The sequence below is a fragment of the Sebastes umbrosus genome, chromosome 15 (genome assembly GCF_015220745.1).
Source record: "Sebastes umbrosus isolate fSebUmb1 chromosome 15, fSebUmb1.pri, whole genome shotgun sequence".
Lineage (NCBI taxonomy): Eukaryota > Metazoa > Chordata > Actinopteri > Perciformes > Sebastidae > Sebastes > Sebastes umbrosus.
This window is the reverse complement of record NC_051283.1, coordinates 15,516,292-15,531,739: the sequence shown is the minus strand read 5'-3', so window position 1 is coordinate 15,531,739 and position 15,448 is coordinate 15,516,292. Positions and strand designations below refer to the sequence as shown.

The window sequence follows — 15,448 nt, the reverse complement described above, 5'->3', positions numbered from 1 at the left end:
TGGATACCAAAACAGTGGTGTAGGAAAGATGTGTTGAGACAGAGCTGCATAGAGAGAGATAGCGAGAGCAGATCAGTAAAGTGTCTGACGCCTGAATAGACGACTTCTCTGAACAAAATGAGAAATAATGCAAGAAATAGTTAGTTTTCATTCTCGAATCCTGACTCCCACAGACAGCTCCTCACAATGCATGATATTCATCCAGCATTCACATGTGCAAGTCAAAGTGTTTATACCATCAGAGTCTCCTGTGACGCAGAATAAAATAATATACCCACCATCACTAACCCTAACCCTAACCCTAAAATTTGAGGACTCTAAAAGTCAAAATCGAAGCAGCAGAGGTCAAGACTTTTAGTTTCTAGTATGGGTCAAAATCCCCAAAAAACGTTTGATCCTACATTTCCCATAATGCAATTCAATACCATCTTTCATAGAGCTCAACAGTGAATTTCCAGAAGGGAAAATCCCATTTATATTCTAAATCGCAGATCAGATTATTAGACATAATGTCTTAACCGTTCAAGGTAGACATACCAGGAACTAAGAGATTTTTAAACAATGGTATATGCTCCTGTCGAAACCATAAGTCTGTATAATATCAACCTTGTTTTAAGAAAAAGACGTTTTATTTGCGATGTCACCTAGAAGTACTACACTACCCACAATCCTAAGAGTAACAGTGACGTCTCTGATTGGTGGAGCTCGCTGTTACCATGGAAATGTGTACCACACCCGCAAACGGCTAGGGAGGATACGCACTCGTGCGTGCTGCTTGTGCGTGCTGCTCATGATTTCAAACCGCGCCAACATGGGGCTGGCTTGTTTGGAAACATTCTCTTACATTATGAAAACAGTTCACCGAAATGTGTTTCTGAAAACATTTTAGGCGAGAAATAAGGCGTGCAGTTGCTGAATCTGTCTTCATTTTAGACCGACAACGGTTAGTTTCAATGTTTTCTGGGAGTTTCCAGAGGCAGCGAGCTGCCATTCATAATGGTTTATGGGATGAGTGATTCCGTCACTCTTAAAATAATTATGTACACAGTCTTGTACCTTTGCCTTTTTTTCTGTTTTCCTATGTTTTTTTTGCTCTGAATCAAATGTTATATGGTCATGATTCATCTCGTAGCTGATTGGCTTCGTATCATGCTTAAAACTCTTTATATAAGGATTTTCTGAAACTTCAATAGTGTAAATGGACTTGTATTTATATAGCGCTTTTAGTCTTTTGACCACTCAAAGCACTTTAAACTACATGTCAGCATTCACCCATTCACACACACATTCATACACTGATGGCAGAGGCTGCCATGCAAAGTCCCAACCTGCCCATCAGGATTCAATCTAAATACTCATTCACACACCGATGGCACAGCCTTCAGGAGCAATTTGGGGTTCAGTATCAAAAAGTGTCTTTCGTTTAGCTCTATTAGACTCTCCCTGCATCCTAAGTGCCCACCTCTTCACATCTCAAGATTTTAATATTAGCCTTCTTTTAAAAGTTTTCAGTCTTAAGCCCCTCAGAGATAACCCTGGCTGATGACATCGTTAGGGTTGTTTTTTCAAACTTTGGAAAGCTCTCTCCAGAGAGAACTGTTTTCACAGGCTGTGAAGTACTAATGGTGACACGTAAACTGAACTTCTCAAGGACAATTTTCAAACATCACCACACTTTTTTATCACGTCTGAGAGATGTGAAAGGGACACAAGTGTGTTTCAGTTTCAGAACAAGTGCAAGTTAATGTCTGGACACTACCCTGGTAACGAAGTTCTACAATAATCGGATATTTCCTTACTTTACATGGCTGATCAGCAGTTTCTGTTAGCTCTTAGCTTAAAGACCATTCTAATGTGAGGCAAGAATTAAGTGTAGATAACTTCCATTAGTCTTATTCTGTTTCTTTGTTTGCTTCTTTCTTTATGCTTATTTTCAATTCTGTAATACTGCCGCCACAGTGTTTTTTTTTTTTAATTTGAGACTTTGCTTCTTGTTTTTCCTTTCTGCTGCCCATTCGTCATCCATAGCCTGTCCCAAGCCCGTCTTTGCCAGCTCATGGTGGCAGAGACGCAGGCCCTGCCAGGGTGGTGGGCCCTGCTTGCTTGGTAAGAGTAGATGACTAATACACAAGGTTGTCCCCAGCCTTGCTAGTCCAAATAAAATGCTAGTCAACACTTGTGATGTGGTTGATTTGAAGCCCTTTAAGGTGTGCGTGATTTGCTTCCTTTAGTGACATCAAACACATCTGAAAGTGATTTCAGAAGTACTTAGATGTCAAGTTTGCTGTGCTTTCTTTCTCCCTCTCCACACTCTCCACTCTCTCATCTGTCATCTACTATAGCTGGTGTGATTGTGTGATTTTGATGTGTGCTCCTCCCGGTTTACTCCTCCCTCTTTTGGATTAGACTCGACTAGAAGTAGAAAGTAAAGATTCTCTTGTCTCCGACTATGTGAGATGAAAGCAGATGTTGCCGTGTGTACGTGCTTTCACACTCTGCTAAAGTGTGAGTTCTTATAGAGGAAGGTGTTTCTGAAACTAACTTACTGTGTGTGTATTCTACAGTATGAGTCATCGGGTCTGGGCCTTATCAGCAGCAGACTGAGAACCACACTGAACCGGATCCAGGAGAGCCTCATTGACATGGTAAGACTGTAACTCTGTCTCTCTTTCTCTTCCACTCACTCTCTTCCTTCCTCTTTTTCCGTTACCTCATCGTCTCTCTCATTTTCTGACACAAACATGCTCTCTCCACTCCCCTCTCCTCTCTCCTCTTAATGCCTCTACCTGTGTTTTTTTGGCCATCCACTCCCGACCATATGTCTGATCTCACAGCCACAAAATGCATTATGGGTCATCATTATCTGGCCAGTGGTAACTCGCACACACACACACACACCTCCCTCTGTTTAAGTGGCCGCACCAGGGTGGATGTGTGTGTTTTTCCATTAGGGCTCTCAATCACTACTCCCCTCTGTAGAACTACATAGTGACAATTAGTCTGGTGCCGACAACGCTCTCTACACTTCTGTCCGATAGCGTGTCTTTCTACGGTCGTTCTCCTCTGTTACAGGATGAAGCACGTGTCATCTCTCACTCATTTTTCTCCATATCAGACCGGCGTTTTGGCCTGTTTTCAAAGATACTTGGACTTTAGTTTGGCCCTAATCTGCAATACCTCTGAAGTTTTGCTCCCCTGGAGGCATATATGAAATTCTCTTGACGTTTTTGGCTTAGCTTTTTCTTTGTTTTTAGCGAGAAAAACCAATGAGTCGTGTCGCTTGAGTCTAATTATGGCAAAAGTGCGAGTGAATGGCTCACTGAACTCATATTTTAGTCATTCTGCCTTGAATTCAAATCTGAATTCTAAGACTCTGCTTTTATTAATTTTAAAAAATGTCATTGGTTATTTACATACGTCTGTTTATGTGCATTATTATTCAGAAGTGCCCTGTTCAGAAGCTTGACTTTTAATTCAGTGTGAATTGTTTTCCAACCAGCATCACTTTTGCGTGCAGAAATAATCAGCAGTTTTCCACAGCAGGGAGCACACGGCATCCAAAGCACCTTTTTAAAACAAAGCATTTCTTTGACAGCGCAGAATAATGGCATTTCACTGTGATAGCAATGCTGGTTACTTTAGTGTTGATGTTTATAGCTTAGCAATTCAGGGTTGGACTGAGGAGAAGGAGAGAACTAAAGCAAAATAAAGCAGAAGAAAACAGATAAAAGTCAGAAAAGAAGGATGAATTATCAAAACTTTAAAGTGTAGTAAACACTGAGCAGTGTAATGCAGCATCATGTTTTCTTCCCTCAGGGGGCACTATAGCAACTATTTACTCCCCAATTATTTTCTGGCTAAATTGCAAGCTCGGTGTTCAGCTGTGGGGAATATATGTTTATCATCTGAACTGATCAAATGAACACAGACGGACAAATGGACAGACTGGGTGGAGAAAGAGAGCAGAGATATGTTGGGTTTTTTTGCGAGCAAGAGTGAGTTTTCTCAAGAAACAAAACTGTGTTAAAGCGTTAACGCAGGCGTGCACACATGCATTTCAGATGAGCATAATCATATCACTTTGTGGCCATCACAGGCTGTGTGATATTCGATCTATTTAAAACCACTTCAGAGATAGGACACTGACTCTGGCTTTTGTAATTACACCCATCCTCTCTCTAATGTATTGGCAAATGCTTTTAGTCGCTCCTTTCTCATATGCAAAAACTATTTTAGCTCATCTCGATAAATCATTCAATGTTGGCGAGAATGACCTATTTTTCCAAACTTACACAGCACTCCTTTTTCTTTTTTCTTCTTCTCCTTCCCGCTCTCTCTCTGCTCTTCTGTGTTTCACATCTGCACACATAAATCTCACACACATTTCCACAGCTAATGTATATTGTCATTTATAACAATAAACATCCAGTTTCCATCCAGTTTCCATATGGATTATAAATCCCTCATTTTTGAATATAGGTGTCTTCACTCCAAAGTGAGAATGTATTCACGTTGAGTATACAAACACACTCCCCCTGCATACCAATGCACACCCCCACACACTCCAGAGATTGCAGCAGGGTAGACCTCATTTGTAAACAGATTATAAAGTTAATTGCACGCCGCATTTCAATTGAGCGGCCGAACCCTTGCGGTTTTGTTCCCCTGCTTTGCCTGTCGCAACTGTCTGAGTCTAAAAGCAATGTGCCGGTAATGACTCCGAGTCCCATATGAACAGTAGCGAGATTCCATCTCATCTCGTCTCAGGTACAAAGCGGCTTCGGCTTAAATTGGGAGCTCCACGGGGGAAAAGTAAAAGATCATCCCCCTCGTTTATGTTGTCTTTCTCCGCCTCCGTTATTCTTGATTACCTCTCCGAAACCCCCGTCGCTTCTCTGGGTTTGACAGTTTTCATTTCGAGTTCACTCCCTTTTGACTTTGAATATTTCACTGAGAGTGTTTGGAAGGTTGTGAGGTTAGGGAAAAAACTTCGGAGAGTGCCAGAGAGGTTAATTGCCTTGTTCACATATTCGCTCACCACAAAACACCTGTTACATAATGTCTAAACACGAGCGCTGCCATCAACACCAGTGTCATCTTTACCTGAATGTGAAGCTCCAATCTGACTTGTTTTACTAAGAAGGAATCAGCTGTCGCATAAATTAATGGTTTACTCGGAAGTAAAATTCAAATCTTTTGGTTATATTGCATTGGGCAGGTTAGATGACCGACGTAGCCGTATGAGAATGATGCCATAAATCCCGTCTGCGGCCATATTGTTGCTGCCAGAAACTTCAGCTGTGGCAGCTGTTGAGAGACGTTGCTGCAGGCAAGAGCTGACACATGCTAGCATTCGCAATGCAGGCCACGTCTGGATCACCGTCCTTTAACTTCTCTCAACACTCAAACAACCAGTATTTACTCTTTCAATCAGTCACACTTGTTTTTCCAACTCTTTCTCCCTCATTTCTTCCCTTACGTTTCCTCCTTATCTGTCTGTCCTTTTTAGTGCCAGTGATTGCATACCTCTCAACTCTGCTTGTTTTGTTCCTCCCAGTTTTATGGCGCTTTTGAATATGTTATGGCATGTTTGGATGTGTATTAGGGAAGGGAATCACCAGAGGCCGCACGATACAATATTATCACTTAATACTTCATTCACGATACAATCTTATTGCGATTTTAAACATTTTGCAATATGCTGAATATTGCGATATGTTATATTGCGATTTATTACCTTTTTCAACTGCAAACTATGCAGTTTGTCAACATCTGTTTTATCTAACAAGATACATTTTTCACTCTGTTTATCTCAGAGTTTTCATTCACATATCTTGAGGTCAGAGATCAAGGCGCACCTTTGAAAATGTCCATGCCAGTTTCTCCTTGCCAAAATTAAGCATAACTTTTGAGCGTTATTAATAGCTCTTCCCAACAAGCTGACAAGCAAGGATGTCCCAAACAAACATCTGGTGTCAGACCCCACCCAACAGGTCCCTGGCACCAACCTGCCAAGGATACAGTGGTCAACTCTTAATAGATTCAGGTCCGGACATGGCCCCTGCTTGGCCAGCCTTCACAAATGTGGCAGTAGCCCAAGCCCATTGTGTGCCTGTGGAGAGGTGCAAACAATGGAACACATCATTGAAGCTTGCCCGCTCCACAGTCTAAAAGGAGGGTTAGTCACCCTCCATACAGCAGACCAGGAGGCAACGGCTCAAGGACTTTGCATTTGCTAAATAAAAATAAAACAAGCTGACAAAGTTGTTACCAATCAATATCGTTTCATATCATTTCATATGATACCAGTATCTGAGCTCCGCTACAACCTCTGAAAACTAGAATAGCGGCCGTCGGATTGTTAAGAGTTTAATAGTTTATATAACAAAAGATCGATACTTGACGTCCGTGTATCGATACAATATTGCCACGCAAAATATCGCGATACTATGCCGTATCAATTTTTCCCCAACCCCTAATGTGTATTTATTTCAGTGTTCACCATCGGTCCAGGCATGAAGATACGGCTGATCGATTTTGAAAAAAATATGTTTTTTTTCCCTGTTTGATTCTTTAAATTGCTGAATTCAACCCTCAGCGTGTGATGAGTTGATTAGATGTGTGTTTTTGTGTGAGTACGTCCGCTTCTGGGTACACAGATTGGGACTTTTTCATGCCTGGCACTGAAACAGGATTGAGAAGCTGGGTAATTTCTGTGTTGGCAGCAGTCGTCTGGCAGTGAGGGTGTTTGCAGATATGCACACAAAACAACACACACACACACACCGACAGACAAGAAAACACAGTATATGTATACAAAAGGATCGAGAACTTTAACACACATACAGGTTTGTAGTCCTACTGTAGTTTACTACTACATTGAGCACTCGTTTCACGCTCTCTTCCTGTTACTGTAGCAGCAGAATGATAATCCCTAAGCATGCATTGGGGTTGTGGTTCGCTACACTGTCTTGGCACAGCTAACGTACACAGACACGCTGCCTCTCATGAGAGGCACTGGCTAATGTCATGTACACACTCACTGCACACTGAACCCGGTCATTAGTTGTGCGTCTCACGAGGGCACATCACTGTCCAGACTGGCCTCTTCTTTGTGGCCTGCTGTCTATCTCTGTAAATGGTGCAACGCGCCAGGGGGGTTTTGCCATTTGACAGGGATTATAGATCACAATTAAGCTCCGCGGTGTGACTGTTTATACTGTAGTTGTCAGGAAATCACAAGTATTGACATTTCGTTGGGGTTTCAGTGGAGCGCACTAACACACTTCAGTGATAGGCCCAGCTGTAGGTCACGCTCCTCGGCGGTGATGAGGAGACAGTTGGTTCCCCCTGGATACAGTAACTCAGCAGCTTCTTGTCTCACACCTCTCAGTGTGCCTGACATGGTGATAAGCAGAATTACACACTTTAATACAAATCCCGTCATTTGTATTCTGCATTTTCCATACACTTCAGTTTGGTTCATTCATGTCCTTAAGTCAATTATTTCAATCAAGTTATTACGCCTCGGCCTTGTTTGTCCGTCCGTCCGTAGATCCCATTCTTGTAAACGCAATATCTCAGAAACTCCTGAAGGGAATTTTTTCAAATTTGGCACAAACGTCCTCTTGGACTCAAGGATGAACTGATTAGATTTTGGTTGTGAAAGGTCAACCAGGATTATTATAGTGAAATAAAACTTCAAAATATTTGTTGTAAACTGAAACTAAATAAATAATATAAGATATAGATATAGATATAATGTCTCAGAAGTAGGTAGCTACATATACATACGAAATACATGGTTTGAGAACTGTATAGGAATGGCCATAGTGTTTAATACTTAATCTTCCGATGTGAAGTAATCGCGACATAGCGGCGTCTCCTGGAAGGTCAAGTCTGTTTAATTCCTAAAATAAAATGAAAACAAACTATTATTACCGTGCGACCTTACGTCCGTCCCATTCTCGTGAAAGTGATATATCAGAAACGCCTGGAGGGAATTTCATTACATTTGGCACAAACATCCACTTGGACTCAAGGATGAGCTGATTAGATTTTGGTGGTCAAAGGTCACTGTGACATCACAAAGCATGTTTTTGGCAGACATGGATCTAAACTGTAGCTTGACTTGGTTGACGGAGGCATACAACCAAAAGGCAGTAATTCTCTTTTTTTAGTTTTCCTCCTGTATCATGGCTTTTGTCATCCCAAAGCAGGTGAGCAGACCTGCAGCTCTGGGAAAAGAATTTGCTAGAGACAGGCTTAGAGGTGCCGGGGGGTGTCGTACAAAATGAATGAAGGCCCTAATTCCATTTGACATTCATCTAATGAGAACCAAATTTCTAGTATTAGAGTGACAAAGAGGTGCAATAGGATCCACTCGACAGTAATTGGCTGGCAGGCAGTCCACTCGACTTGCCCATAAATCTCTATGGAATGGATTGGAGAGGAGTAAACAGTCAATCAAGACAGAGTGAGACACTTCAATTGAGAGATCACTTTTCAACTCCACAGCTGGAAGCTTCCTTCACGACAAGGGCGATTACAGGATTATCAAGCTCTTAGTTTACTGGACCTTTCAAAATAAGGATTGTTTATTTTTTATTTTGCTTGGGAATAGCATTTTAAAGTTGTATTGCTTTTAATGTTTTTTCCTGAAAACATTTGTTTTCGAAAGGTTATTCTTAGGTCGGAGCTTTCTTGCTATTATTTGAAAGGTGCAGGAGCCAGGTTTGTTAAGCTCCAGGATATCATTGTAAAATGAGCAAGCATTTGAGAAGCTAGAACCAGGGATTTCTTTGCCATTTTGCTTACAAAGTTTCTTAAATGGGGCACCCAGGTAGCTCATCTGGTAGAGCGGGCGCCCCATATACTAAAGATGAGTCCTTACAGCAGCGACCCGGGTTTGGGTCTGACCTGCAGCCATTTGCTGCATGACGTCCCCTCTCTCTTCCCCTTTCTAGTAGGGGTGGGGGAAAAAAGCGATTTAAAAAAACATTTTTTTATTGATTTTGAAATAGATTTTTTTAATGCCAGAATCAATATATTTGCTTCATTTGAGTCTATGCGGAGGCAGAAGGAAGTTATCGCTTTTATTGTTGTAGTCTGAGTAACGTGACATCATATCCGCTCCGTATCCTCCAACCAAAACAAACCGCAGCCGGCCTCAACGAAGAAGTACAAAACAGCGGAGGGTCCGTGTGGATACAACCTGCACCCTCACATATTAAATCCAAAATGGTAAACACTACACATACAGTAAAGCATGGAAACACTTTGAGTTTCATACATTGCCAGGAAAAGCAGAGCTAGACATCATGGCTAAAGCTGCATGCTATGCTATATTTGACTTCAGGACATCTCTGACTACATACATGCTGAAAATCAAACATTGTAATGTATTAATTTAGATATTTTTCAAATTAAAAGTCCCTAGAAGTGTATGATTCAACTTTTCCCCTCGGTCTAGTGTTAACAAAAATTGCAATAAATCATCATATCGAATCGCAATACTTAAAAATCGCAATACCAAGTCGAATCGGCACCCAAGTATTGTGGTAGCATTGAATCGGGAGATAGGTCTATTGTCCCAGCCCTACTTTCAAGTCTATCTAATAAAGGCAAAAAGGCAAAAAAATAACCTTGAAAAAGTCTTAAATGATCACTTATCAAAAGTGTTGCAGATTAATTTTCTGTCGATCGATTAATCAGCTAATTGTTTCAGCTCTAGCTGAATACTGATGCTCGAATGTGGCTAAATTTAATAAACTAACTTTAGTAGATTATTATGTGTCCATATAGGACAGTATTGCTCATACAATAGTATGAAGCTGATTGAGAAAATAGCCCTTTAAGTATTTCATTGTATTTGCATATCTTCTTTCACACCAGCCATTTATGTTGAGAACTATTTCCCCAGACTTATATAACATTACATCACACGGTTCAAATGATGGATCCGGCAGACTTTATACTGAGCGGGAGCTCCCTTCTCTCCTCAGGTGTCTACTGCTGCAGACTGTTAGGGCCTCCCATACCCACCTCAAAACTACCTCAGGCTGTTGCTCAAAATTGAGATGCTCACAACAAAATCACCCGGTGGATGTGCAGGGAAAATCCAATAAAGAAATAGATGCTCCAGCAGAGTTGGGCCTGACTCAGCACTTTAGAAGAACAGAAATGAATGAGCCAAGATAAACCCATAGCCTGCAAAGTACACTGTGGCTACTTACTGTAAGTGTAATGAGGGAGCCAGTGCACACTTGCAGTAGCATTGTGTGGGAATTGCTGGAAATGAGCTTTTGGGTGGTTTTGTGTTCAACAAAGTAGCAAGGAAGTTTTTGTAAAGTTGGAAAGTATGGCCTATATAAAATCTGAAATATGCTACAGATGTTTGGCGGGTTTTCCCCGTGGATCTGAATTCCTGCACTCTGATCGATAGAGAGCTTCAGTGCCATTGTCTCCCTAAGGCATCATGCCAAGGAGATTACATGTCCCATATGAATACCATAAAGCGTAGCAGAATCTCATTAAATCCTACCACGCACAGTTATTGTACATATACCCACTTACATCTGTTTAAACCGTCTATCCTCATTAATAATTATTTTCAGCCGACTAAATATCTCAGCCTCTCCTCTTTGATGTGTTGGATGAAAAACAGCAGGGATTGATAGTCATCAAGCGACTCCCTGTTTTTTAAGTCTTATATTCAAAGCTTTGCTCTTATCTGTTTTCAAATCCCTCCCTGGACGATCATTTTCTATATGTTTTCTTTTCATCGGCAATTCCCGGGCTTAATTTCTAATCATTACACAAGGGTAGATAAGCTCCCTGGCTTTGATGCTTGATGTCTTCATACTTAACAATGCTGTTGGTCCACACGGGGAAACCATTTCGGCATAAATACCTCGCTGGCGAACTAAACTTGTTCTCCCTTTCGCCTGTCCACTCTACACAAAGGCCCTTAAGGACATTGGAGTTGATGTTTGCACTGTTAGGCAAGCTGTTCTTTCTCAAACTACTGGATGTTATCAAAGCTGACAGAATCAAGTAACGAAATTCTTCCCGAAGGCTTTGGGATGGTGCTGCTCTCCAAAATTCCTAATCCAATTATGGTTTGGCTTTGAATAAATGCAGTTGCAGTGAAATGTCTCTTGATATTCCCATTTGTTTTTGTCTTTTGGCATGTGCTTATTTTCCAAATGATCTTTTTATATATAAACTCTCACTAAAAGGTGCCATGACTTCCACATGCTGACTCATTCTTCTGTTTTGTACCATTCATGTTAATTATTGATCATTAATGAGGGTAAGGACACAGACGTTACAATATGACAGAGACTATAGAGTCTTCACTACAAGTGCAGAAAATGACAAAGAAACAAAGACTGTAAGAGAATAGTTTGACCTTATAATGTGTAGCTTCTAGATGCAGACAGAAAGGAAGATGTTTTTGGTCAGAATTGAAACCGAGACCACACAGAAGACCAGAAGCATAAATAAACGTCTTTCACATTAAGGCGGAGGCATTTGGTTCGCAACGATGGCCTCTTGCCAGTATTAATAACATTTTATGCCAAAGTTTTGTCAAGTGTATTCAGTTCGTATCAAGTGTATTATGCTCAAATAATATATGACCTTAAGTCCAAAAAAGTGATAAAGCAAGAACGTACTGGTTCTGTTGAAGTGATTCATTTATTTTCCATCCATTTGCCCCTTTTCTTGTAATATATAGTTTCCTTAGATTTGACATTTGAAACATGGTGTAAATCCTAATTGTAGCATTTCCGTCTTGATTATTTAACTCCTGCTGTCACTTACACTAAGAGAGCTCATTAACAATAGTAAGACTCAAAATAAATGTCTTCAATCTCCTCAAAGCATAATGTTGTCAGCGGTATAGAGCTATGGGGTGGGCGATAATTCAATATGATATTTTATCGTTGAAATATGAAATCATATATCGTGATACACAATTATGTCATCTAAATTGATAATAACAAGCACATACTAACTCAAATTTCTCAGAAAAGTTGATCAAACTCCATTAAATCAAACTGTTGTCTTAAAGGATCAGTGTGTAACAATTGTAACAATGTAATATAATATTAATAAGTATGTTTTCTTTAGTGTATATTCACCTGGAAATAAGAATCTTTATGTTTTTGTTACCTTAGAATGAGTCGTTTATCTCTACATAGGGAGCGGGTCCTCTCCACAGAGTCCGCCTTGTTGCAGCGCCATATTTCTACAGTAGCCCAGAATCGACAAACCAAACTCTGTTAACTTTTCCTGCTTGGGCCGTGGTCGATAACGTTACTCGCTTCGCCGTCGCTCTCTCTCTCTCTTGCTTCAGCACTCACTTCCCACGTACACACACACTTTACGCACTGGCTCTGCTCCAGATGGCTCTAGAGAGGGCCATTTGGTTTTCGCATTGGCCATCGTAGCTCAACATGCTTAGCACATGGGAGAGGCTTCAGTTGGTTGCAATAATTCAAAATGACCATTTTTTTTCTTTCAATGAAAACGCATCGCGATGAAATCATATAGTGACATATCATGATACACAATTATGTCATCTAAATTGATAATAACAAGCATGTACTAACTGAAATTTCTCATAAAATCTGATGAAACTATTGTCTTAATCTGATTGCTCTGTATTTGTGTGCATGCATGTGAACATAGTCAGCTAGAAATATTTACTTTTTCTCTATAATTTCACTTGAAACTGTTCATTTTGCTCTAAAGTTCTTCATTCAATGAGAAAATACTTTTCATTTGTCAAGTATTTAATTCACACAGGATTATACAAACATAGGCTTTACTATGTGGTTATTATATATATAGACTGTTTATTTATTGAATTACCAGAAAGCATGCTATATCGTGAAATATATCTTTATAGATAGATATGAAAAGACCTATATCAAATTTTGCCAAATCGCCCAGCCCTTGTCCAGTGTATGATTATTAGTGTGTGCAGCATCAAAAGACACATTTCTATGAGTAGATGTCTTCTTCTTAAGCTTGGGACACTGAAGTGTAATTTACTTATTAAAGTGGCCTTTAGTTATATCTGTGACGGATGTATTTTAACATTTTGTAAGTCAAAGGTTTGAATTACTTTAGTAAGCTCAGATCAAGGCATTACTTTTGTTAAGTGTTATCCAGGGGCAGAGGCTCTATTAAAAAAAAAAAACCTAACAAAAGGCTGAACCTATCTGTCTGTCACAGGGAAATTTTAGTCTCTTTTTTTTACTCTTCGTTTAGCAAAGGTCTTTATATGGTTCATTAACTCAAGGGCCACTTCAGCCTGAGCAACAGCGCCAGACAGATAATTAAAAACACAGTGAGCTCACAAAGAAAAGAATTGTTCTCTGCCTCCAGTGCTGCTTTTCTTACTTCAATTCAGATTATACTGAGAATCCACACACCCATACAGATATTTCCTTTTCTCTAATATACAATGGGCAGAAGTAGAGGTTTTGTTCAAACGTCGTCTGTGAACTTTGATTATTTTTCATATGAAGTATTCAAAGTGTAATGAAATGGAGGACATTGGCTTTTGATATGGATGGAAAAATTGCTTGATGTGGACGTGCTTGCAATTTTACAAAATCCATAGCCGGTCCTACGCATGTGAGGTTCACTAGCTACTGCCTGCTCATGGCTAACAGAGCAGGCAGACTAAAGGGGTGTGATTGATTAATTAATTGATTAATTATAATTAATTAATCCTGCTGTGGCGAGCTCTGTTTGCTAAAAGTTATGTGCATATGTTGTTTTTCTAAAGGAGACTAGTAAATATCCATCTTTAAAGCACGGTAACACTTTATAATAACCACCATTTATAAATGATAAATTGATAATTAATTAAAACTTAGTTAATTGTTCTTTTACTATTAACAAACAATGAAATTATAATTTATAATGTTATTATTATATATTAGTAATGCTATATTTCTTTTTATTATTTTATCATTAGTTTGTGTAATATGAAATAATTACTTTATAAATTCTATATTGTATCATAGCTGATAAGAGACGATAACAATTACATTCTGATTACATTAGTACACTATCTATGAACAGTTTATAGTTGTACACATTATAACATTTTATATGCTATATTAAATATTCATTAATGATTACCAAATGGTTTGTAAACCATTAAGAAATCATTTGTAAAACATCTATAAACATTACATAGATAGATGGACCAGAAACCAATTATTAACCACTGACAAAGTATTAACTATCTATCTAAATAATATTTATAGATGCTTTACAAATTATTTATTTACCATTTAATGGTTAAAGGTATTATATTCATCAGTGTTATAAATATCTGGTCTATTTATTTATGCAAATAATTTCGTTATCATTAACAAATATTTAACAAATTATGGCACAACTAATAATTAGTAAACATAATTAATTATAATTTCCTCATATTTTTAAGAGTAAAATAACTATTAACTACGTTTAATTAACTATCAATGTACCATTCATAAATGATGGTTATTATAAAGTGTTACCCAGTGTTGTTATGAGTTATTAATTGCTATATTTTTACAACTACATTTTATCTGGCGTCATTGCAGAGCAAAGCACTGTGAAATATTGCTGATGGTCTTCGTGGTTAATATTCTCATTATTCTGAAAATATTTCCTCGATCATCTTTTAATATTTAATGTCATGACTTTTGTCTCAAACAAGCAATTTAAATGAGGGCAGATTTGCTTTGGAAATCTTAATTATTGTTTCATCAGTGAAGACCTCCTACTACCTCCATCCTGATTAAATAATTTACGTAACTGTGTTGATAACTGTCATTCACATTCACTAATCAAAAGACAGTCTGCTCCAGTACAGAACAGTAGGTTCATTTAATGGAGCTTGTTCTTTTGGCAAATGGAGGAAAATGTGGATAGAATTGCAACCACATAAAAAAAAAAAAAGAGAAAGAATTTGCTCTAATGGACATTTTTCAAGCACCACTTACATGCTGCAGGTTTCAGCGGGCCTGCTGCCTTGTTCTTGTATATCAGTAACTCGATTTAGGATCTTTTATCAGTGGACTGGTTTCTGTTCCTTTGTACCAGTGTTGAACAAATTGTACCCTGCAGTGCTTCCACCTTGCAGGATGCCAACCTTGTTTATTACCTGCAGAGCTTGATATTTACCCTTGGCCTCGCTTGCTTATGTGGCTGTTGGACTTTGTTGTCACCAACTTATCAGACTCTCCCCAAACCAAAACATATTTTTCATGAACTGTAATCAAATACAAAGTGACAGTAACTGCATTTCATCACTTTTTAGCATTACAGTACAAATAGGGCTGTGTATTGGCAACAATCTGGTGATACAATACGTATCATGATACAGGGGTTATGATTCAATATATTGCTATACCATAAGCAAGGTGATGTATTG

General features: G+C 39.0%; 1 protein-coding gene across 2 annotated transcripts in view; it reads left to right on the top strand.

Annotated features, from left to right (window-relative positions):
- vps50 (VPS50 EARP/GARPII complex subunit) overlaps positions 1-15,448 on the top strand; it is a 124,551-nt gene that overhangs the window by 81,662 nt on the left and 27,441 nt on the right. The window contains exons 22-23 of one of the 2 annotated variants that reach the window (XM_037794525.1): positions 2,029-2,106; positions 2,565-2,645. In XM_037794525.1, the coding sequence (XP_037650453.1) occupies positions 2,029-2,106; positions 2,565-2,645 (159 nt within the window). The remainder of the gene's footprint in view (positions 1-2,028; positions 2,107-2,564; positions 2,646-15,448) is intronic. The other variant, XM_037794526.1, reaches the window with a different exon arrangement.